The following is a 24,324-nucleotide window of genomic DNA, read 5'->3' on the forward strand; positions in this document are numbered from 1 at the left end:
AAAGGGTTAGTTCACCCGAGAATGAAAATTTGTTCATCTTCTCTCACTCTCGAATCATCCTAGGTGTGTGTGACTTTTTTCTTTCAGAATAATCCCATCAAAGCTGTATTAAAAATTGTCCTTGCTCTTCCGAGCCTTTCAGTGGGAGTAAGCAAATGTTTGTTGTCAACAGTTCAGAAGTTGTGAAATAAAGTGCACAAATCTGTAATAAAACATCCCTTACACGGCTCAGGGTGAATAAAGGCCCCCTGTAGCGAATCCATGCCTTTTTTTTAAGATAAATATCCAGATTTCAAATGTAATAAACACTTTTTTTTCTCACTTCTGCTGACTGTTGGGAACCGGAAGACGTGCAGACGGAAGATGGAAGACATATGCATTGTGCATGGCTCTGGGAAATGCAGGAGCAAAGGAAACAAAGTTTCCTTACTTTAGCAAAGGAAAACCAGACTCCTCTTGGCTTATTTCGAAATCCTCAACATTTTTCTTTACAAATCCTCGTTTTGTGCTTCTTATTCGTGACCAACATTTTGTTTTGTTCTCTCTCCGCGCTCATCACTAACCACGCAGGGCTGAGGTACTATGACATCTGCCTGCACGTCTTCCAGTTTAAAAAAAAGAAGTGTTTATTACTTTTGAAATCTGGATATTTATCTTACAAAAATGCATGGATTCGCTACAGGGGGCCTTTATTCACCCCCTGGAGCTGTGTGAGGGACGTTTTATTACAGATCTGCACACTTTATTTCATGTCTTTTGAACTGTTGACAACAAACACCTGCTTACCCCCATTGAAAGGCTCGGAAGAGCAAGGGCAATTTTTAATACAGCTTCAATTAGATTATTCTGAAAGAAGAAAGTCAGACACAACTAGGATGCTTTGAGGGTGAGTAGAAGATGGATGAATTTTCATTCTTGGGTGAACTAACCCTTTAAAAGTGTCTCTGGTATTCGATGTTTACTGTATAATGCTTATCTCTCAGTTGATAGGTCATGATTCACTGCCCATGATGAATTCAACAGTCAAAACACGTTTAGACCCATGCCACGGCTTGTGCCAAGAGTTGATCATAGATTAAGTTAAATAAATACTGTGGCCAAAAAAAAACATTATCAAGCATATGTATCAGTATTTTACCTACTAAACATTAGACATAAGCAAACAGGAGTGATTCACCAATTAGGGACACTTTTAAAAAGCTAATTTTCAGTTAATTTGGTATTTACGTGAATCATTTGTTTAGTTTTTCTTTTCTTTTACACTGACTGAAAGCTTTTAGTCAGTCTAAAAGAAAAGAAAAACTAAACAAATGATTCACGTAAATACCAAATTAACTGAAAATGAGCTTTTTAAAAGTGTCCCTAATTGTTGAATCACTCCTAATTAAAAGAACAGCTTTCTATTAGGCCTAAATAAAGTTTTACTTTGAGGATTATTTGTGCAAAACATAAGTCTCACCATTGCCGAGACGACGTCTGTCATTTTGAATGGCAGCTCCAAAGGCACTTATACAGAAGGTGCGCAGCGCTCTTCCCAAATATCCTTAGCGGTTCCAAATGACAAAAAGAAAATGATCAAGCCAATTCAGTATTTTTCTTTATTTGTAAACTCCACCTCCCCGCCGAGCATTATTGATAAAGTTGAAAACAAGCACTCTGTTACAAATAATTATTTCCAAAGGAATTAAGCAAGTCCTGTGTCTCTTTGGTGACTTAAAGGCGCTGTCTGCGCTCTTGGCCATCGACGAGTCCGCTGTGCTCTATGGAATGCAACAGCTGGTTGTCCGCTGTTGTGCGCATGCGCACTGGAGACGGCGGCGCGTGCAATTCAGCCAGCACTGACAATAAACTGGTTCTTGAGACATGGAGCAAGATATTCTAACCAGCGATAATTGATATATATTCTTAAAACATATTTAGGGTATGTTTTCATGTTCATTTTTTATTTAATCAAAATGTTAACATTATATTAACATAGGCTACGTGTAGGCTATATATCTAGCTATACTTTAGGCTGTTTAAAACTTTAGGTTTATTTGTTATGTGCCATTCTTATGTCATATATTTTCTGCTTTGCTGATGTGCAAAGCATGCATTTATTTAGGCTATCACTCATTTATTTCTTCTAGTCTCTTCCCTACAGTTTCTTTCCTCACTTTCATCTTTTCCATGCATCAGGGCACTGTGACTATTATTGTTTAGTGTTTTGTATGTTATACATGTATAATGCAATATTTTATATGATGAGTGCAATCTTTTCTTACAAGTTTACTTTCATTTGCCAGTTCTTGAATTCTGATTTGAATACATCAAATACCAAAAAAAGATAAATAACAATGATAGAAATCAGCCAGCTTTTTACTCTCATAAATTTTAATTAAAATATCCACAGTAAAACTATTTGTTTATTTAACATACACAGTCTACAGCGTGTGTCATAAATCCACACCCACCGCCGTTCACACCCAACATGCAGTTTTTGATTAGAGGTCACGTTCAGCTCAAATCTTTTGGTAAACAGGATGCTCCAGTGCATGCTCATCCAGTTTTCTTTATCTCTGAAAAAAGATGAATGCCATTTACTAAATAACAAAATCATAAAAAGACACCAATTCTGCATTTCTAAAAAACTGCTTGACATCACCTGCTCTATGCACGTACAGTATTGTCTAAAATGCTTCATTACGTTTTATAGTTCCTAAATGAGCTGGACAAACATAAGGAATGGAGAGCTGGATGACAGATGGCCAGTGTTGTCCATACAGCCTCGCTTCACCCTGGAGTCTAGGAGAACCCAGCAGAACCCTCAAACAAAGAGGCAGAAGCTACGAGACAACATATATAACAGAAGCTAGACAACAGCTGCATGAAATTACACTGCAGTTAGTGTCCTTTTAGATAAGTTACTGTAGTGCTGACATGAAAAAAAAACCTGACATTCTTTCAGGATCTGGAATGAAATAAAGGGCAGCAGTGAACAGAAGGAGAGGCAAGAGTGTGAAAGAGAGGATGGAGAGAAGGAATATTGTTTGTCATGTGTAGACTCATAGAAAGAACAAAGAACCTAAAAAGTTTCAAAATGCAGCTGGCCAGGTCACTATGCCTTGAGCTTCTCAAAAATTTGGCAAGATGTTTTTTTTTTTTTAAGGCTTGGAATTACATGTCACTGATATAGATGGATCCAGAAGTCTGAGCACTAAAATTCAATTGCGATAATGGCGGCAGTGAACAAAAACTATGGTTTTAAAGCCAAAGAGAAATAGAGCAGCTGTGCTGATTAGATCTGTCTCTATTTTCTTTCTCTTTTCCTAAATACCTTCGTGCTTTGAGCACATAATTGTTTCTTCATTGGATTCAAATTTTCTGTGTGGACTCATTCACATGCTCCTGATCATTATCTGATAGCTTTCCCATCCCAGAGACCACAGAAAGGACATGGTTACAGGGAGCTGCAGGTGTGGAAGATCTTGCGCTCTGAAGGGCCCTTGATGTGCAGATGCTCACATTGTTTCTGTGAATACTAGTATGAACATTTTTTAAATACCGAAGAGCTATAAAACATTCTGAGATTTAGGGAAAACATACAGAAGATGAATACACTTGATTACATTTTTTTCTTTTCTTCAGCATTTAGCATTTAAAGGGATTAGGTAAATCTCTCAAAGCCTTACATGTTTGTTATATTGTTACTGTGTGTACTGTGTTGTTACCTAAAACTTTTCAAACCAGTTTTTGGTCATTTAAATAAAACTGAAATAAAATAAAATCTAAATATTAGATAAAAAAGAAAGAAAAAAAAGTCAAAATTAGAAATTGAACTTAAAAACTGAAATAAGATGATATTAAAACTAAAAATTGAATAAAAATAAAAATATAAAGTTATAAATAAAAAAACAAAATACTATAATAGTATATAAATAATAATAAAATAGCACTGCAAAATGAAAAAAATATATATTTATAATTTAATTTATAAATTAAATTATTTCTAGAATGTATTTACTAATCAAAAATAATTCTTATTACTTTAATGATAAAAAATGATGATATATTAATTAAATGAAAAAATATATATTATCCACTATGGTGGTATTTATTATACTGGCAAAATTCAGAGAAAATTGAGGCAACGGAAAATGTTTTATTGTTGTATCGCACTGGCTGTAAAAATAAGGTTCCTGCCATGAAACTTCCAAACACAAATAAAGACCACAAACTGCTGATCACATCAGGTGAGTCATTGCTAAATAACTTTAAAGTGCGAAGATATTATATAAAATATGGGAAATTTTCATGATGCAACAAAAAACTCAATGACCCCATTTGTTCTTATAGAATAAACAGTTAACATTTCTTAAAATGTTAAAAATTATAATTAATCATAAATAATGACATTAGTTTCTTTTCAATACATGAAGTGTAGGTGAAGAACAGCTGTTTAAAAGATTACTTCTGAGTTTCAGTGAAATTAGCAAAACATGGGTATCAGATTGATTGCATGTAAAGCTCTGTTGAATTATTAATTACCAATTTAGAGCTCATACAGCCATAGGTATCTATCACTTCTTGATAATCATGTTGTGACCCCCATGTCATTCCAGGTCTTCATGGTCAACACTCCTTCAGTCTTTGTGGCGGTCACTGAAAAGGTCATGTGCCTGGCCGATCTTGAATGAGGAGGTTATTTAATTTAATGACAGTGTTTGCGAAATCCACAAGTTCTACGAAGTCTGAAGTGATGATATTGACACCATCTACGCCTGGCTTTTGTGCTTCTACCCACGTCATTATGGTTGGAAGGTTCCTGTGAGAGAAACAACAGTAGCACATGTAAGAATAGACATGTAAGATGCATAATTCAAATAAATACTGTTCTTTTGAAATTTCTATTCAGCAAAAAATCCTGAAAAAAAATATAATGGTTTCCAGAAAAATATTAAAGCAGTACAACATGTTTCTTGAGCAGCAAATCTGCATATTACACAAATTTCGAAAGGATCATGTGACGTTAAAAATTGGAGTAATGGCTGCTGGAAATTCAGCTTAGATTTTAAACTATATTAAAATAGAAAACATGTCTTTTAAATTTAAATAATATAACTGATTTCACTGTATTTTTGATCAAATGCAGCCTTGATGCGCATAAGAGATACCAACCCCTTTTGAATGGTAGTGTATGAAATTTGCATAAACGCATAAATAATCAATACAAAAACCCTCACTTGTCTACAGGGAAGTGTTAAAATATAAGCAATTACTGTGTTAGTTCTATTTCAGATCAGCTGAGTCAGCTCCGGCTAGAAATAAACTTCCCAAGCTCGACAGTCATCTACAACAGCGGCCCGGACAAAACCAGGAAATGGGAAGCTCAGACTGCGTTTATCCTGGAATAATAAACAATCCAACTTCCACACTCGGGCAGAATTAAACTGCTTCCCCTGAGACAGTTGTCTGACTAGAATGTCTGCTAAGACCCAGCACAAGGCTCCATACTTCTGTGTGGGTCAGTATATGTACTACTCTGTCTAATTAATTCAGACAGCTTAAATTCATAGGATAAACTATGCCCAAAAGAGCAATTGTTTTTATACTATGTATTGCACAATATGCAAATGTTCTGTAGGAATAGATCAAAAGCCAGCACTGTATTTCAACAGGCCTGGGAATTGTTATGAGGGGCACCTTCAACTGGGCATCCCTGTGTCCTTAAAAAGGGTTTGTCCTCAAGAAAGGTTCCTCAGAGCCCACTCACCAAATTTGCAGTGTTGCTGGGGCTGCCACCTAGTGGATGATTTTAACATTTTTAACAACACAAGCTCTCTATTGAATTAGATTCTCTGCTTTTATGTTAATTGTAGTTTTTCTTATTTTTTTTATAATTTTATTGTTTTGTCATTTTTATTAGTTTTTGTTTTTATAATTTGATTTAATAGTTTTTATTCATTGTATTAATTCATTGTGGAAGAAGGAAGGAAGCACGCATGACCCCATCCACATTAACGGGATGGTTGTTGAACGTGTGTCCAGCTTCAAGTTCCTGAGAACCACCATCTCGGAGGACCTGTCCCGGACCACAAACACCTCCAGCCTGATCAAGAAGGCTCACCAGCGCCTCTTCTTCGTCGGGACACTGAAGAAGAACCAGCTGCCTTCAGCCATCCTTGTGAACTTTTAGCAGTGTGCGATCGATAGCACCCTGACCAGTTGCATCACAGTCTGGTATGGGAACTGCTCAGTTGCTGACCGCAAGGCAGTGCTGAAAACCACCCAGCGCATCACAGGGAGACTACTTCCTGCTATTGAGGACATCTAGATAAAACGCTTAGGTTAAGGTTCTTAAGGACTCCTCTCACCCTGACTATAGACTGTATAATCTCCTGCCCTCCGGGAGGCGCTTCAGGAGCCTCCGGACAAGGACCAGCAGATTCAGGAACAGGTTTTTCCCTACAGCTGTCTCCTTACCGAATTCTGTTCTCTGACACCCCAACCCCCCGGCCCCCAACACACCGAACTCACACACTTCTCATCCCTCTTAAACACTACATCTGGTTTATCAACAAACAAACAAACAAAACAGTTCACTTGTTATTACTTGCACTACTGTCTGTTCATCCAGAATACTGAATAAGAAGCAATTTGATAGTATTTAAAAATCTGTAAATAATGTCCATAGCCTTATATTTACTGTACATTTGTAACATATTGTAGACACTATATATTCTGTACTTACTGCTTATTGCACTTCTGATATGCTAACTGCATTTCATTGACTTGTACCTTTCATGTGCAATGACAATAAAGTTAAATCTAATCTAATTTCAGTTTTAGTTATTTAAGTGCATCAAATTAAAGTAAATTATATTATGAAATAAAATAAGCTTTTCAAAAACTTTTTTATATTTTATTTTATTTAGGTATATATATATATATATTATTTATATTATATTATATTATATATACATATATATTATTTATATTATTCATAAAAATAAATGTATAATACAAACATTTCTTGTAATGTACACAGTATATGTACAGTATGTATGTGTAGTTATGTATACATATAATTAAACACAGTAGCCTACACACACATATGTGACCCTGGACCACAAAACCAGTACAAGTTGCACGTGTATATTTGTTGCAATAGCCAACATTACATTGTATGGGTCAAAAAAATTATTTAATTTTTTATGCCAAAAATCATTAGGATTGTGACGAGTGGAGAGGTGCCGAGAGCCGTGGGAACAGAGCGAGGCCGTTGGAGTGATTTGGAAATGAGCGACACCTGCTCCACTCGTCACAAGGATATTAAGTAAAGATCATGTTTCATGAAGAACTAGAATTTTATATATATATGTATATATATATATATATATATATATATATATATATATATATATATTAGTGGTGGGCGTTAACGTGCTGCGTTAACGTGAGACTCTTATCGGGCGATAAAAAAAATATTGCCGTTAATCTATTCTCAAAGTTGGGTTGGGAGCTGGGTCTGTACTAAGCAAGCTATGATGACTTTCACCTTGATATTTTAGCGCCGATGTATACCTAGCCGAATCTGTAGGGGGCGAGAACGAGTCTTTAAACCTACTGTGAAATTACCACATCAAACGTGCGCATGCAAAGAGAGAGCCGCGTATCACGGACAGCGACACTGAACAGAGCTTTTTTCTGCGAAGTTCTCCTCGAAGTCCCTCCTGCACCTGAACGAACAAAAACAAATAGCTGTTTGAACAAACAAAAAGATGTAAAAGAGCCCAACTCAGCACCGCGGTGTTCTGGTGTTCAAGGCTCACGCAGAGAAAGGCTTCTCAAAACACTTGAACACCGAATCTGATTCTTTTTGCTCTTGTGCCGACAAATACATACAAAATATGTCAAAATACCCGCCTTAGAAAGTATGCTCGAAACTGTCAGTTATTTCTTAAGTGAAAGTAAACAGTTGAGGAAAAAAATGGGATGTGTATTATATTGGATGCGTTCATCGTCTCTTAAAGTGACCGCGCCTAATTAAGCTACTGGCTGCTGTAATGTTAATCCAAGAAAATTAAAGAAAATCACTCACAGCTCTTGACTGAATTACTTTGTAGTTTTAACAATAATTAATGCACAGTCAAACCAAAAATTATTCAGACACCAGATATATTTTTTATATATATTTGACTAGTAAATACAGGACACTTAAAAAAAAACCTTAAACATTGTGTAAATAGCACAAATAAATAAAAACGAACGAACGAACGTACAAATTTAAAAAATTTCAAACAGGGCCCTTTGGTACAACCTTCACTGGGGCCCCGCTGACCCCAGCTACGGCCCTGGGTGCAGAAGCAGCACGGACTCATACTCATTGTGCTTACACACAGGGCGCGTTTGCAATCCACTACTCGGTATGTAAACGATCGATCACCTGGAACGCACTGACGGACCGCAACCATGTGAACGCTGGAATCCGTTAAGATGTGTGCGTAAAAAAATACGAAATGCATACGCACTGCAGACGGATTATGTGTGAAACAGGTGTAAGGTTGTTTGCACCTTGTGCAATGTGGAATTCGTTTACAGCTTTCTCAAGCAGTTTGTGATGCATTTTGGAAACAGGAGATGAGCCCCTGGTCTAATGCACCACCTGTCTTGAGACTTAAGGGTCTTAAAGGTCCAAAGACTTAAAGGTCCCCTTCTTCGTGATCCCATTTTTTAAACTTTAGTTAGTGTGTAATAGTGTAATAATTGTTGTTAGAGTATAAATAATATCTGTAAAATTCTAAAGCTCAAAGTTCAATGCCAAGCGAGATATTTTATTTAACAGAAATCGCCTACAAAAAACGACCCATTTGGACTACATCCCTCTAGTTCCTGCAGTAATGACGTCACTAAAACAGTTTTTTGACTAACCTCCGTCCACATGAATTCACAAAAAGGGGGACGTGGTCTTGTTGCGCTCTGACGGAGAAGGAGGAAGAGCTGCGTTTTGTGTTTGTGGCCATATCGTTGAAACGTTGTTATTTTCATCGTGGAGTCTAATCACCTTTGTTTGGCCTTCCCAGGGACCCTGTACTTGGAGATGAATGGTTACAATTTATGTTTAACTCGGTTCCCGAAAATTATAATCCACATGTAAAACTATGTGCAGCACATTTTGCTGAGGACAGCTTGCTGAGGACAACTTCCTTAATCTCAATCAGTTTAATGCCGTATTCGCACAAAGATTGTTCCTGAAAGATGGAGCAGTTCCCTCTTTGTCTGGAGAAGGCGTTGTTTATGGACCACAACCGGTAAGGGTATTTTATTATTTAAATATGTGTGTTTAACAGTTTCTGTAACTTATTACACAAAGGGCAACGCTGTTTAGCTTTGTTAACTAGATGTTAGGGCTGTGCAAAAAAACAAATACGGTTTTCATGCGCATCTCGTCAGTAAAATCGCTCCTGTGATTATAAGTACATCTCCATCACATGCTCCTGCCCACTTGCTTCTCAAAACTAGTCCAATCGCGTCACCAGGAGGGCAGCCTGCTCTAAGCTTGTGTCGAATCCATAGACATGGACGTAGTGTCCGTAACGTCACCCGTAGACTCTTTAAGTGTGTTTTTGAAGCCAAGTCCGGCCCTGTCCCAAATGGCACACTCCGGACTTGTGGACTTCCTCAGAGTCCACACTTCGGTGACGTCATGTAGTGCAGACCTATAGGGCCCTTAGCGCGAGTCCGCGAGGGTGCATTGAGAGGTATTCTCTGTCCCAAATGGCACACTCCGGACTTGTGGACTTCCTCAGAGTCCACACTTCGGTGACGTCATGTAGTGCAGACCTATAGGGCCCTTAGCGCGAGTCCGCGAGGGTGCATTGAGAGGTATTTTGGGACAGACTCGATCGTCACGCCGGAAACAGGAAGAAGGTCTGGTTGACTTATCCCTCTCCATACGGAGCTGAATAAACTTAAAGGTCATCTCATCAGTCCCTTTATTAGAAAATATCACAAATATCATTAAACAAATTACAGTCTTTAGCATAGAGAACAGGATTAATTTTAATTTCCCAAATAATATGTCCATGTGAAATACACAGCCTGCTTTTACAGTTCTATAATTGTAAATGCCACCTGGGCATTAGAATAGATGTCATGGTTATTTAAATGATAAATACATTTGTACATAATAATACATAATGTTAAATTTTAACACAAAATTAAAATGAGTTTAAGAAAAATGTATAGGTTTCAATATTCATACTACGTTTATATGACTCATAAAGCCATGACATTCGGTTCTATTTATGTAATGAATCATAATGCGATCGTATTATTTAACGCGCTATTATTATGTTTGAGATATCAACTGGTCGATAATGTTTGTATAACTGTAAGTAACAACTGGTAAAATGTACGCCTATTTCATAAAAAACATTGATACTTTTACACTTAAATATTCTCTTCTCAGCCATGTTTACAGTCCGTGAGCGAAATATCCTCCCATCTGTTGTCTGATTGGTCTTTCGCAAGGATTCCTGGGTAGTTGAAGTGCGTGGAGCCTGCTTCTATGCGGGCTTCGCGGAAGACCGCTTCAAGGGTACAAAGGGGTCGCTGCTGAGCACACTTCGGAGCGTTAAAATGCTGAATGGGACGGCCTACGGACTCGTAGACTCGGCGAGCACGCGCATTTCAAGTCCACGAGACCGAGGGTGCTTCTCAATTCATATTTGTGCATCCTCGTTTCCTTTCCTCGCTTCCTTTCCTCGTGTCTTAGCTCCACCCTTTCAGGATGCGAGGGAAGGACGCAAGGAAAAGACGTGAGGATGGAGGACTTGAATCAAGTGAAATGATTTATCCTCGCTCCCTTCAGCGTTACTTCAAAGTGTCATCAGCTGTAATTAAAGGGATCTGCCCTTATGTTGTTAAAGTTTGTTAATTAAGACATTCATAATAAATATTAATAAAGCAAGATGCCCTGTTTGAAATATATGACATGCATGGTTTATTTGAAGTGAAAAGGTAAAATATAAATAAAAATTGTTACAACAGATGTGAAGGGGGAAGAGAATTTATACGTGCGTCACGTTAAGTCGATAAAATACTTCCGCATAGGATACACCTGTGTATCCTCGCTCATCTCTCCTCATGAAGCCTCCTCCCTCCTCGATCCTCGTCTCCTCGTGGTGCAATTAGAGAATTGAGATGTCCTTCAAGATGGCTGTGTTCGATCGGTTTCCGGGTCATAGGATGGAGGACGGAGGAGCGAGGAGACGAGTAGGGATATTGAGAAGCACCCCGAAAGTCCACATGAAGTGCGCGATTTGGGACAGGGATCGTCACGCCGGAAACAGGAAGAAGGTCTGGTTGACTTATCCCTCTCCATACGGAGCTGAATAAACTTAAAGGTCATCTCATCAGTCCCTTTATTAGAAAAATATCACAAATATCATTAAACAAATTACAGTCTTTAGCATAGAGAACAGGATTAATTTTAATTTCCCAAATAATATGTCCATGTGAAATACACAGCCTGCTTTTACAGTTCTATAATTGTAAATGCCACCTGGGCATTAGAATAGATGTCATGGTTATTTAAATGATAAATACATTTGTACATAATAATACATAATGTTAAATTTTAACACAAAATTAAAATGAGTTTAAGAAAAATGTATAGGTTTCAATATTCATACTACGTTTATATGACTCATAAAGCCATGCCATTCGGTTCTATTTATGTAATGAATCATAATGCGATCGTATTATTTAACGCGCTATTATTATGTTTGAGATATCAACTGGTCGATAATGTTTGTATAACTGTAAGTAACAACTGGTAAAATGTACGCCTATGTCATAAAAAACATTGATACTTTTACACTTAAATATTCTCTTCTCAGCCATGTTTACAGTCCGTGAGCGAAATATCCTCCCATCTGTTGTCTGATTGGTCTTTCGCAAGGATTCCTGGGTAGTTGAAGTGCGTGGAGCCTGCTTCTATGCGGGCTTCGCGGAAGACCGCTTCAAGGGTACAAAGGGGGCGCTGCTGAGCACACTTCGGAGCGTTAAAATGCTGAATGGGACAGCCTACGGACTCGTAGACTCGGCGAGCACGCGCATTTCAAGTCCACGAGACCGAAAGTCCACATGAAGTGCGCGATTTGGGACAGGGCCGAACGCCATCTTGGCAGTGCGTCACCGTGCGACTCTCCCGGATAATGAAAAATGGGCAAACAGGCAGGAGCTACTTGCTGAAGCCACACCCACCTAGCGGGACGGCAGTGTCAGCAGCAGCAAACCACCTGTCACTCAAGGGGCCACGCCCTTAATTATGCAGAAGTTTAAGTCTTAATATAATTTAAACGGATGAGTTATAAAAAAATTCACCCCCCTCACAGTTGTCATGAAGGGCAAAATTAGCTATTTAGACCAAAATCATTTTTTGCACCAGGCTGTAAACATGTTTTTTTCTGCTGTAAAGTTGGCCATTTTAACATGGGGAGTCTATGGGACTGACTCCCTTTTGCAGCCAGCCTCAAGCGGCCAGTCGATGAATTGCAGTTTTAGTCACTTCCTTATTGGCCTCACGAGACAGAGCGGAAGGTTGGCTCTCGGTCGAATCACAACACAGGAACCGCTGGCCCAATCAGAACTCGTTACGTATTTTTGAAGGAGGGACTTTATAGAACAAGGAAGTCATCAGCCCGTTTTAATGACAATGAAAACAGCGGTATACAGATTGGTGAGTTGTGTGAAAAATACTGTGTTTTTTTACACGCGAAACATGAACACATGTTATATTGCACACTGTAAACACAATCAAAGCTTCAAAAAAGCGCGAAAAACGTGACCTTTAACGTTACTTTTAGTCATTATTTTATTTGGGTAGCACACATATTCTGAATGTTTTCGGCAGAATTCAAATGAGCCATTTTAATCTAGATTAATCTAGATTAATTCCAAGATTACAGTGAGATTAATCTAGATTAAAAAATTAATCTATGCCCACCACTAATATATATATATATATATATATATATAAAGAGAGAGAGAGAGAGAGAGGGAGAGAGAGAGAGAGATTGAGGACAGAGGCCATTAAAAAAAAAAAGTACTCACTTCTCCACCAGGTAGTTTCTTAGCCCCCGTACCAGGCCCCTGGCGATGGTCTTGACACGTGGGGTTAAAATGGCTTGTGACACATGAAAGCTGCCATATTTGGCTCGTTCACCCAGAGTTGTTTCCAGGAACTGGATGAGCTTGGCGGCATCTGTGGTATTGGCCCAGGGGGCGGGAATTTTACTACCAGGCCAAATCACAGGACAGCTCTCAGAAAATGAATGGTGGTAGAACACTAGGACCTGTGAAATCAAACACAAATGCCAGAGACTGAACGAGTTATTATTCTAAAATGACATGATGAGCACTAATAATTATGATATTATCAGTGATGCCTCCAAAATACTTGCTATAGCTCATATTTAGGCTAAGATAACGAAGCGTATTGAAGAATTAAATTTAGATGCACATCTCATGCAGTCATGAAAAATAACTTGAATTATCCAAATTTTGATGGTCTCCTTTAGAGATACTGTTGAATATAAGTGACTTTGCCATCTGCTAATACTCTACTAACACCCTCTGATAAGAATTATTCTTCGACTTCCATTGCAGTAAATTATGACAGAGTTTTCAATTTTGCGATGAACTATGCCTGTTGGAAAGGTGTGGAGAGGTGTGCTATTGCTCTTATGACATGATCTTATGATGATAAAAATGAACCAAAAACAAATCTCACATACTGTCAGTGTCCAGTTTTTGCCATTTGTACACCTGTCTGTCTCCGGTCTCCAGTGGAGGTGAGACATTAATCCTATAGTGATTAGGGTCAGTACACAGCAGGAATATTTAGCTGACCTCTGGTGCAACACACCACAGGCACACAAAGAGTCATCAGCACTAATTCAGACACAACCAGGTTTATTATTCCTATTTTTCAGTCACAGACTCGGAGACCTGGCGGGCAGGACAAGAACTGCAACACAAGCCTGTCAATTTTCTATCTGTTCCAATTCAAAATTATTTAGATCACGTCTTAAAAGAATAAAAAAATGATGTTTGAACAACATGCAAGTGTTGGCCATTAGCAATCCATATAAAGTGTCCACTGTAATATTTAAATCACTAAAAACAGCGTGACATTCTAAAACGTTTAATTTGAAAACACATAAAGTGCCTTTGAAACAGTAATATTAAAAGATTCAGTACACACCTTATGTATCACTGAGTGATTTATAAAGGCAAGCAAATGAGCCTGGAATATGAATGCAATGCAATAAAATCCTGAAGTGTTTTCTTTATAATGGTTTTCTATGAAAAAATATTTAATATTAAACTTTGCACATTGCATTTATAAAAAAACTTCTAAAAATGTAAAAACAAACAAAAAAAAAAACAAAAAAAACAGAACAAAATTACTAAAAACTTAACAAAAATTTAAATAGAAAATATAATGTTTTTAAAATATAATGATTTAAAATATCAAGAAAAACTATGATAGAATCTAACAAATTTGTAACAAGTTGGTATTACAGTAAAAAGCAAACCCACACACAAAACAAATCCACTTATTTCCATATCTGATTGTTAGTGCTGATGCAAATATACTGTAGATACACACATTTCTCTGACAACAAACTAGCAATTATAAAAAATATACTTTCATTGATTTCAAACTCTTGAGCAATCAGAAACTCTAGCCGGAAATAGCTTTGCATGCATGAGTTTGTTTATTTCATGCTTTGAGACAGTAACTGGAAAAACATTGTTTTGCAGTTTTTGACAGCTGTTTTAGATAGTTTCAGTATGACTGTTCACCTAAAAAAGTCAACTTCTCATAATGAGTGTCTCTGTTTTTTCCTCTATCTAAAGGGCACTAACTTTTCTGTCAAGTTCTCACAAAGGTATTTTTATATAGTAGTTGTTTATTTAGATATCATGCAGATTAATCACTGATCTAAAAACTTTTATCCAACAACATTTTCCATCCATTTTTGATGCTTTTTCTTTTCATCAAATGCCATTTAAGATTTTTATCTTGATGTAAAGCCATTGCTATTATCATCAGATAGGCTGTGCCGTCCTGAGCTCACCTGGTACCTGTGCTCCCACAGATAGTTCAGAGTGATGTCCTCCACCACGTCAATCCTGCAGAGCTTGTGACCAAACACATCCTTCAGCATCTTGATTAGATAATGATGATGCTCTTCGCTCATTGCATAATGATGGTTAAAGTCTAAAAAAACAACCTCCTTCTTGTGTATGTTCAAAAAACTGTTAATGTCATTAAGGCCATCACGTACTCTGTGTCCAAACAGCCCATGGATAAAGTATATCTCGTGGCCTGGTTCTCCCGGTTTGGAGGAAACACGCAGGTCGAAGTAGCGTATTCCTCCCTCAAGCTGCTCCCTGAAGGTGAGGTTCTGGGTCATGGACCACTTCTTCATCACCTTCTTGGCCAGAAAGCGAAATATCGCAACCAGGTGCTTCACATATGCTTTCTGGTCTGGACCGACTGGAGCTTGCTCATCCACCCAGAAGCTGAAAGAATCATGAGAACCTATAGAAAGAGCATAAACGCAACATTAAGACAGTTCTGCAGTTCATTTAGCCATTATGTTCTGACTCTACAAGTTGGTTATTATATTATTAGCAATAACAATAATAAAAAAAAATTATGTGTTAAGAAAATAGCTTATTAACACATACAAGTCACTGTTTATACATTATCCTCTGTGCTGTATTTGCAATGTAACATATCATATAGCATTTGAATTAAATTGCTACAAAAGGAAAATAATACCTTGTTTTACTTTTACCTACATTTTAGTATCTAATTTAATTGTAGTTAAATGCCCCAAAGAAAAAGACACTCTCTCACCAGGAACTGCCAGATGCTTGAGAGGCATGGATGTGAGGGCAGGGCACAGGGAGCCCATCCAGTCGGCATTGGAGGTGTTTCCTGTCGGTCGCGTCTTCATTACCTCAAGTAAAGCGTTTCAGCTCTAACATTCACGATGCCAATTCAACACAGATCCAGGCCAAGCTAATCCAGCAATGCTCGTTATCCCCAGCAAAATCATTACTGTCAATCGGGTCATCAACGCATGATTTGAATCAAGATAATGATTTAGTCATTATAACATCACTCGATGTGTGAGGCAGACTGCAGATGGAGAGCGAGCCTTTCTACAAAGTTAATCTTCTTAAACCGACATTACAATCCTTATCCTCCTCCCTGCTTCCCTGCTGGAGTTTAAATGACTCGGTCAGTGCTGATTATCCCCGCCCTCTCCCTCTCCATTAGACAGGTAACAGATGGGACACTTCACCTTTAGTAGGCTACTGCAGGTGGATATTGTCATGTTTAAAGAGCAAGGCGGCCTACACATTCACTTATTGACCACACCAATGAGTGTGATCTGTGGATAATTTCAGAATTTGCAGCAGTCAGGGCAGGATTTAAGGAAACGGGGGCCCCTGGGCATGAGGTTATGTTTGAGCCCTATACACTACAAATGCCCTCAACTACTGTAGAACATCATTATAGAGTAACACAAAACACAAATGTATTTTATTATTCTAATGTTTCTGTTCGTGCAGGTATTATGAAAAATAGAACTCTTGTTTGTGTGATAGGATATAACTCCTATATTAAAGGCATATGGTATAAAAACAGAAACTCATTAAATGGCTATTGTTTTTTTATAAATTTGATGACATTTCTGTCCCACTATGTGTGATGGAGGTGAGATGAGAGAGAGTGCTCAGACATTAATATAATGTAGAATAATCTGTAAAGAAATGAGGTATGAGAATGTATCATTATCTTTTTAAATGTGCGCTCTTTGGGGCTTAATGGAGCTGTTTAAAGTATCCATATAGTGACAAATTAATCGGGGCAGACGCAATTCAATACATGTGTCCTTCAAAAATCATAAATAGTTTAGCAGTTTAAGCTGTTTGATATATGGCCTCGAATGTTTGTTAGCCCTGGCTGACCCAATTAGCCCTTGCGTGCGCAGTGGAGATGTGGCTTATTTCTGACTGGCATAACTGAACAAATCAAACAAATGTAAACAGGTAAAAGGTGGGGCCCATGGGCTGAAGCCCAGTCAAGCCCAATGGCAAGTCCGGACATGGCAGCAGTGAATAGTTAAAATAAGTACTACAAAGAAAATCTTTAATTAAATACTGTCTTCAGCATATTTTGGTTTTTCACACTGGTTAGCATGATTTCACCAAGTACAACATGTTCCTGGATCAACATCCTTGTTGATCCTAAAACAACATTCCAATCAACCAATCAGAATTTAGATATATCTTTTCAGGAAATATCTGTTTTAGGCTTACAATCAGGGTGCTTCTACACCCTTGTTAATCAACTATCATTTCCCACTGATTTTAGGAATAAAATATGGGTAGGGTTAGGTTTAGGGGTAGGGATTGGGTTAAGTCAATATTTTGGACAATAATGTTGATCCAGGATCATCAGAAGATGTTGATCCAGGAACATGTCTTACTTGGCAAAATCACGGCGACCGCTTGGCACTGTGACTGCAGTGTGCATCCAATGAAGTGCTTTTGATTCCCAGTGACTCAAATCTTTAAAATAATTTCACTAAAAAGATGTATTATGCCAGAAGGAGGCAAGAAGTGATTGCGTCATTGAATCATTCACTCCACCGATTCATCTCAGAGTCAACCGAAATCTACTGATCAGAGATGCCACAAAAAAGTAATTTTCAGTAGCCTAAATCCATTCAATTTACATGAAATAGTAAGTTCCTTGTGGCCTAAGCACAACATCCCAGCATAAATAAATATTTATTAAGTCATCAACATTCACAAACCACTGTTATTTTTAACAGAAAAGGCCTCTACTCCGAAGCGTGCTTAAAAGGTTTTCATCATTTTCAGCAAATCTATATTTTCCCATTCAGTTTTCGCTCATCCTTCAAATTGAACTGGAATTTATCAAGGTAGAGAAAGAAAGATTCAGAGAAAAACAATGTATAACCAATTTAGTTAGCCTACATGCTTCAGTGAACAACAACGATTTGTTCACTTAAAAGATAAGTTCAAAAACACAGACTCGTTCATCTATGGCGTCACAGAAGGCAGAACGTTCCTTAAATGAGCTACTTTTAGTGAATAAAGCGTGATTTGTAAATCAGCTGCTATTTAAAATAAAAGCTATATCATACGAATGATTACGTGACTGAAAACTTAATTGCAAAAGGTTATCAATCAAACCTTTCCTTTTGTAGATTAAATCGAATAATTTCAGTTTAGTTAAGTTAAAAGAGTATTTTACAGAGCTTCAGTCCTAAACTTATTGTTACTTGTAGATTTTGACGTTTACACTCCCTTTGACCACTAACCTACTAGTAAGCAAACGCACACACGCAAGCCAACTTCCTGTGTGACATTAGTAGGTTTGCGTATGCAGTAGGCTTATTTTTCTCAACGTCAGACGGAAAGATGCTTAGACTATCTCGCTGTGTATCATAATTTCTGAGTGTGGGCATGAAGGAAGATTCCCTCCACTAAGTTAATTGTGGATTTGCGGAAGAAGACGTGACGTATTAGTATCATTTGTGCTAACAACAGTGACTCGCGCTGACAGCACGCTCCTCACGCGTGCGATGTGAAACATGGAGCATCCAGCGTATCATGGTCCGATAAGCAAACAGAGATGCGAGGAGCTGCTCGGCAAGAAAGGACGGGACGGAACATACCTTATTCGGGAAAGCGAGACCATTCAAGGAGCTCTCTGCCTCTGTGTGTAGTAAGTATTTTGTTTTCTTATTCAAGAAACTAGTTGTTGATGACTTTATCAAGGAGTCATAAATGTGCTCTTTATTGTGTACTCTCTCGGTTGTTCTAATTTCCTTGCTCCCATCCGATACAAGATGGATAGATTGTTGTGATAGATGTTAAATCTAGTGTTCACTTAATTGAGTGAATGATTTGTTACGAAAGGATGGATCTAATAAATTTTCAGCTTTTTTTATTAGTTTAGTAGGCTAGCTACCACCTTCAGAAAAAGTACTGACAGCAAATGGTGTTGAAGAAATAACTATATTGTGCATTCACACCTGTATTAAATGCAGAAACTATTTGTCTTGCTTGCTACTTACTGTCAGGAACTTTTTAGAGATGTAAAGACATATATGTCCCACGGTCCCAGACATTTTATTTGTCATTTTTGGGAAAATATATGCATAATTACTTAGAATTATTAAAATAAAAAACAACAACACATACATTCCACAACTGTGAGACTTGTTTCATAGCTGATCAAAAATGGAAAGCAACGCTTTACAATGAAAGTCAATGTTGATATTGATTAGAAGGCCTATTTACATTTTTAAATATGTGACCGAGCCAGGAATTTTATAAAATCTCCAAAACAGATGTGTAGTTTAACAGTAGTCAGTGATAATATAATGTAAATTCATTTTTTTTCATATATATATATATATATATATATATATATATATATATATATATATATATATATAGTTCAGTTGAATTAAGAATATCATACTAATAATCAATAATTAAATTTGACATTTTGTTATTTACAAAACTAAGTTAATTCTGTATCTCAAAAATATAATAATAATAATTGGAATATTTATGGGAAATTAAGCAGTTAATGTTTAATTTGTAAACAAGAAATTGTAATTATTTCCTTAAAGTGCATTTTTCATCCTAGTATTATTTCTAAATTTGTCCCGTTTCTAGCCCTGATATTATGTCACGGTCTAATTTGACCCGTTTCAGTTTTTAAGTTGTTGGTAATATTTTGAAACCAATGATGTTGTCCTTGAAATTTTTTGCACTTTTTGTCATTTAGGGTCATGAAAATGCCTGCAAAGTGTGGACAGTCTGATGTGTTGTGGAGTGTGCATACAAAATTTAGATTTAGATTTTGATGTTTGTGGATCAGTTTGAACCACGTATAGGGCAGCTGCACAGACCCGAAAAAAAGTGCGTATGTAAAAAGTGTAAATCATTTTGTGATTTCTCAACTATCCTCTAAAAGTTATTAACATTTGACAGATGCTTTAATCCAAAGAAACTGATCAACATTGTGTTTCAGGGTGAAGCATTCAGCAAATGCATATTAATAAAAAAAAGGAAATGAGCAGCTTGTGTCAGTGGAAAAAGAGAACTGGTAGATGTGGTAGATAAGCTCATGCACTGTAGAGACAAAATGTGAAAAAATGACATGACAATGAAGTTCAACTTTGCTCAAATTTAGAGTACAAATATAAAACTTCAGAAAGAGTAGTTACTGCACATTTAAGGGTCATTGATGTTAAATTTGGAAACAATTCAAGGGGGCAGAGCAATATGCTGTATAGTCAAGAGTCACAGGATCCTAAATTCGTCCCTGGTCATTCACAAAAAAACATGTTCTTGCATTCTACCTGCTTCTTTTAATTGTTTAGGTAGGCTATGTTCAGTCATATGGACATCTTTGGCCATTGCATTATTTTCATTGTTTCATGTATTGAATGGCGCACTTTTAATATGCTGTTTACTTTAGTTAATAGTAGTTTCGAAGAACTTTGAAAAACATAGCTCAAGACTTTTGCCTTATGTTACTTTGTGTTAAGTTATTGTATATCAGTTTAATATTAGTGATCCAAGTGTTACAGTTTCTAATTTCAGTGTATTCTGTATGTTTTCGAAGAATATATGTGAAGACTGAAATTAACTCCAAATATAATAATAAAAAAGTAATTGAATAGTAAATAAATGTCGTATATAATGGAACTATAATATAACGCTATAATCTATATGTATTACCGTTATTATCATTGATGTTATAGTAGCCTCATTTGTTAATATTTCTTTTTGGCAACATCTTAACAGTCTTTGTCAAGAACGACTGTGTGCAGAATGCACTGTAGATAGATAGACAAAAACAAGATAACAAATAAAAAGGCTAAACTTTGAAAATCTGACAAAATAAAGCCTAATTTGTACTGACATAACAGCTAATAATAATTAAAAAAGAAACTCAATGAAGAGAGAACTAAAAGTTTATCAGTGAATCTAAGATTAAACCAAACATAGCATGATATTTCCTGAAGGTCTCTTAGATAAGAAAGTGTCTTCCAAGAGACAGATTAATATACAAAATGATACAGACGTCAAAGTTTACCATAACCATTTCATTTCATTTAAAAAGCTTTTTTTTCTGACCATGATGTATATTTTCAGTGTTTTCATGCAATCCAGGATTTTTAGATGTTTTATGCTTTTAAATGTTTAAGGCTTTTAAAAACCTTTCTAAAATGCAGTAATTATTTTTTTATTTTTTGGAAAATAAAACGTATCAGATCTGCTGTTTTTTTCTTTTCTTTTTTAACTTTGAAGCATTGCTAATACAATACTTAAATTTTCTTTAAAAGTAAAGAAAATTTAAGTATTGTATTAGCAATGCTTCAAAGTTAAAAAAGAAAAGAAAAAAACAGCAGATCTGATACGTTTTATTTTCCAAAAAATAAAAAAATAAAGAAAAAGAACTGAATAGCTCTGCTCACAACCACTAGAATATGGAAATAACTTTTACTATACATTCTGATTGCATTGCAAAAAAAAAAGTGATGTTTTAATTGGTATTCCTGTCTTGTTTTTCAGTGCAAATGTCTTAAGATTAAATGAACATGCGTAAATGGATTGGGCCAACGATGAAAGGGCCAACACGTTTTCATACCCCACTTTTAATCATAAACTCAATTAATGTTGTCCAGTTTCTCAGAAAACAAGATGTCAGTTTGGATCTCAAGTACATTTTATTGGAGAACAAAACCAAAATACTGAAGATATGATTTTTTTTTTTTTTTTTTTGCATCGCATGCAACATTTATTGCAATGACTTTGTGAATTTAAGACCTTTACTCCTTAATCTTTGGAAGGGCTAATTAAAACTTTTTAAGACCCACATACTGTATGCCATAACTATCAAACCCCAAAGGTCATAGTCTAACATAATTCAAGTTTTCAAGTTTATGATTTAATGTAAATGGACTATGTTCACTTATTTATTTATTCATTCATTAATTTTTTACAGCAAACAAAAAGTGGTCTATACTTACAGGATCCTCCAAACCCACACTGGATACTTCACTCTACAGGTAGGATACACTGAAATAAGTATTCTGTGCTGGATACCTTTGGCAACTTTGATTCACTGCCATAATCTTATCAGTTTGCCAAGAAATATGAATAAATAAATATAAATGAATGAAATTCAATATAATGTCACACAATTTGTTTCAGGCCAGCATAGGTGTAGAGGAGAAGTTTTTCAAGACGTTGAAGGATCTTATTCACCATTACAAGAAAAAGAATCAAGGACTTGCAACACGCTTATGCCGTTCACTGAAAAGAAAAACGGTGCAAGATCAGCCTTTGCCACACGCAGCAGCGATAGTGCCTAACGAGGAAAATGACTATGAAAGTGAGTGTCGACTGTTACCATGTAAGAGATTAGCAATCATGAGACATTACCAATGTCATTACAGTGACAAAACATTATCAGAATGTCAGATACTTCTCTTCTAAGGAGAATCAAAAATGCTTCTTTAACTAAATCAACTGTGAAAACTTTTTTTTTTTTTGTCTCTTACAGATGTGGATTGCTCGGGGGACTATGTTGTTGTTCTGCCGGACTGATATAGTCACAATGTGATGTTCTGACTGGATACCTGGATCAGACAATATGAACAATATAGATGTGCTATTAGTTTCCAAGACTTTCTGGGCATTTTCCTATCAAATATAGGAAATGCATGTGGAATCACATTACTCGAATCATATTTTAGCATAGTAGTTATGTTTCTGTGCATGGAAAATGCATAAATTGGGGATGTAAATTTAATGCTGTAATGGTGTGAATTTTATGGAAGCCTGTTTCTGCTACAAAATAAAACTTTTATCTTACAATTTGGATGTTGTTTCCCACAACGAGAGAAAAGAAAGTCAGAATTATAAGATATAAACACAAAATTGCAAGCTATAAACTAGATATAAAGGATTCCAAGTTTATATCTAACATTTTTGAGTTTATATCTTGCAATTCTGAGTTTATATAATGCAATTCTGAAATGAGAACTGGTGGGGAAAAAGTCATAACTGAGAGATGTAAACTCAGAATTTCAAGAAAAAAAGTTTAAAAAAAAGTTGCTATAAATTTTTTTTATTTTGTATTCTGTGGCAGAAATTGGCCTTCATAGGATTTTTTGTATAATCATTTCATTACTAATTATGTTATCATAATTATTTGAGTGAAATGTTGAATTGAAAGATTCAAAATTAGTATTTGGTATTGCTTTAATGACAAATGATTTAATGTACAGAGGATTTCACATGGTCAATGTCACATGTTTGTTTTAGTGTCCTAGAAATAGTCCAAAATATTAAGTATTGTTTATTTATTTTACAGCATTCTAAATATCCTAAAACTTGCTTTTAGATTTTTAATGTGGCCTCAGACTTATAAAATCAATTATTTGGCTGGAATTGTAATACTAATCTGGATCTGAGAGAAATATTAGGTTTATATTTTCTGCTCGATGTTAACTCGGGGACAAGAAGAGATTTTTAATTGTATATATGTTGTTGTTTTTTTGGTTACAAAAATGTATATCTGTATATTGTATGTACAGTTTATAAATATAATCTAATTTTGTGTCAAACAGAGTCTATAATAGCTTATGCTGTGTAAATGTTATGTTCCATGAATGTGCTGCCTTCAGTTGTAACATGTAAATATATAAAATGTTCTTGAAATAAAAACCTAAAATATATGGGCCCACAGTAGACAGTCAAACACGTTTTGTGACTCTGTTTCATGTGGTCAAAGATTGCAAATGATGTAGCCTGATGTTACTGTCTAATTTTAAGTTTGATTGGTTTAATAAATCAATTAGAAAAATAAAATGACTTGATTGGCATGTTTTTTTCCAAGTGCTTTGTGTCTAATTCTAAATTACCAAATGTTTTAATTTCTTTAAAAAGGCACATCCACTAGGTTAAACTGTGTCTTAAGAACTAGTCTGACCTACTAGCAGTTAACCAAGGGATAACCAGTCTTCCTATTAAAAATTTTATGTAACTGTAATGGAAAATTGTGTTATGGTTGAAAAAGTTTCTGCAACTGGCTACAGATACTAAATAAGTTACTACATTTATCATTTACAGTGACAGTACCTTCTATAGGGCATGATTACATTGGATCATTTTCGTGAAAACATGATTATA

General features: G+C 36.1%; 3 protein-coding genes and 1 long non-coding RNA gene across 7 annotated transcripts in view; 1 reads left to right on the forward strand and 3 right to left on the reverse strand.

Moving 5' to 3' along the window:
* LOC132124075 (pleckstrin homology-like domain family B member 2) overlaps positions 1-1,539 on the reverse strand; it is a 48,317-nt gene extending 46,778 nt beyond the window's left edge. For all 4 annotated transcript variants that reach the window (XM_059534851.1, XM_059534853.1, XM_059534852.1 and 1 more), the window contains exon 1: positions 1,460-1,539. In XM_059534851.1, the coding sequence (XP_059390834.1) occupies positions 1,460-1,483 (24 nt within the window). In that variant the 5' untranslated portion in view covers positions 1,484-1,539. The remainder of the gene's footprint in view (positions 1-1,459) is intronic.
* An 816-nt stretch (positions 1,540-2,355) lies between these two features.
* LOC132123769 (uncharacterized) lies at positions 2,356-2,752 on the reverse strand. The gene is made up of 2 exons (XR_009426683.1): positions 2,662-2,752; positions 2,356-2,558 (listed from the first exon to the last, which is right to left on the reverse strand). It is a non-coding gene; the product is annotated as an uncharacterized LOC132123769 (long non-coding RNA).
* A 1,409-nt stretch (positions 2,753-4,161) lies between these two features.
* plcxd2 (phosphatidylinositol-specific phospholipase C, X domain containing 2) lies at positions 4,162-16,244 on the reverse strand. Its single transcript, XM_059534724.1, has 4 exons — positions 15,920-16,244; positions 15,132-15,598; positions 13,099-13,340; positions 4,162-4,804 (listed from the first exon to the last, which is right to left on the reverse strand). Exons 1-4 carry the CDS (start codon positions 16,017-16,019, stop codon positions 4,651-4,653), a joined length of 963 nt encoding a protein of 320 aa, XP_059390707.1. The 5' UTR covers positions 16,020-16,244; the 3' UTR covers positions 4,162-4,650.
* Positions 16,245-18,435: 2,191 nt separating this feature from the next.
* si:ch73-264p11.1 (uncharacterized protein LOC100000923 homolog) lies at positions 18,436-23,660 on the forward strand. Its single transcript, XM_059535040.1, has 4 exons — positions 18,436-18,829; positions 22,133-22,196; positions 22,342-22,522; positions 22,694-23,660. Exons 1-4 carry the CDS (start codon positions 18,696-18,698, stop codon positions 22,735-22,737), a joined length of 423 nt encoding a protein of 140 aa, XP_059391023.1. The 5' UTR covers positions 18,436-18,695; the 3' UTR covers positions 22,738-23,660.
* Positions 23,661-24,324: the final 664 nt, after the last annotated feature.

Source organism: Carassius carassius, chromosome 42 (assembly GCF_963082965.1).
Source record: "Carassius carassius chromosome 42, fCarCar2.1, whole genome shotgun sequence".
Taxonomy (NCBI): Eukaryota; Metazoa; Chordata; class Actinopteri; order Cypriniformes; family Cyprinidae; genus Carassius; species Carassius carassius.

Bases quoted from the DNA above. Each gene is read 5' to 3' on its own strand.
- plcxd2 (XM_059534724.1), bottom strand. From the start codon at position 16,019: ATGAAGACGCGACCGACAGGAAACACCTCCAATGCCGACTGGATGGGC. The intron at 15,599-15,919 runs GTGAGAGAGTGT...CTCTTTCTATAG, and splicing joins CAAGCATCTGGCAGTTCCTG to GTTCTCATGATTCTTTCAGC. The intron at 4,805-13,098 runs GTGAGTACTTTT...TTTCTCTCACAG, and splicing joins AGAAACTACCTGGTGGAGAA to GAACCTTCCAACCATAATGA.
- si:ch73-264p11.1 (XM_059535040.1), top strand. From the start codon at position 18,696: ATGGAGCATCCAGCGTATCATGGTCCGATAAGCAAACAGAGATGCGAG. The intron at 18,830-22,132 runs GTAAGTATTTTG...AATTTTTTACAG, and splicing joins GCTCTCTGCCTCTGTGTGTA to CAAACAAAAAGTGGTCTATA. The intron at 22,523-22,693 runs GTGAGTGTCGAC...TGTCTCTTACAG, and splicing joins CGAGGAAAATGACTATGAAA to ATGTGGATTGCTCGGGGGAC.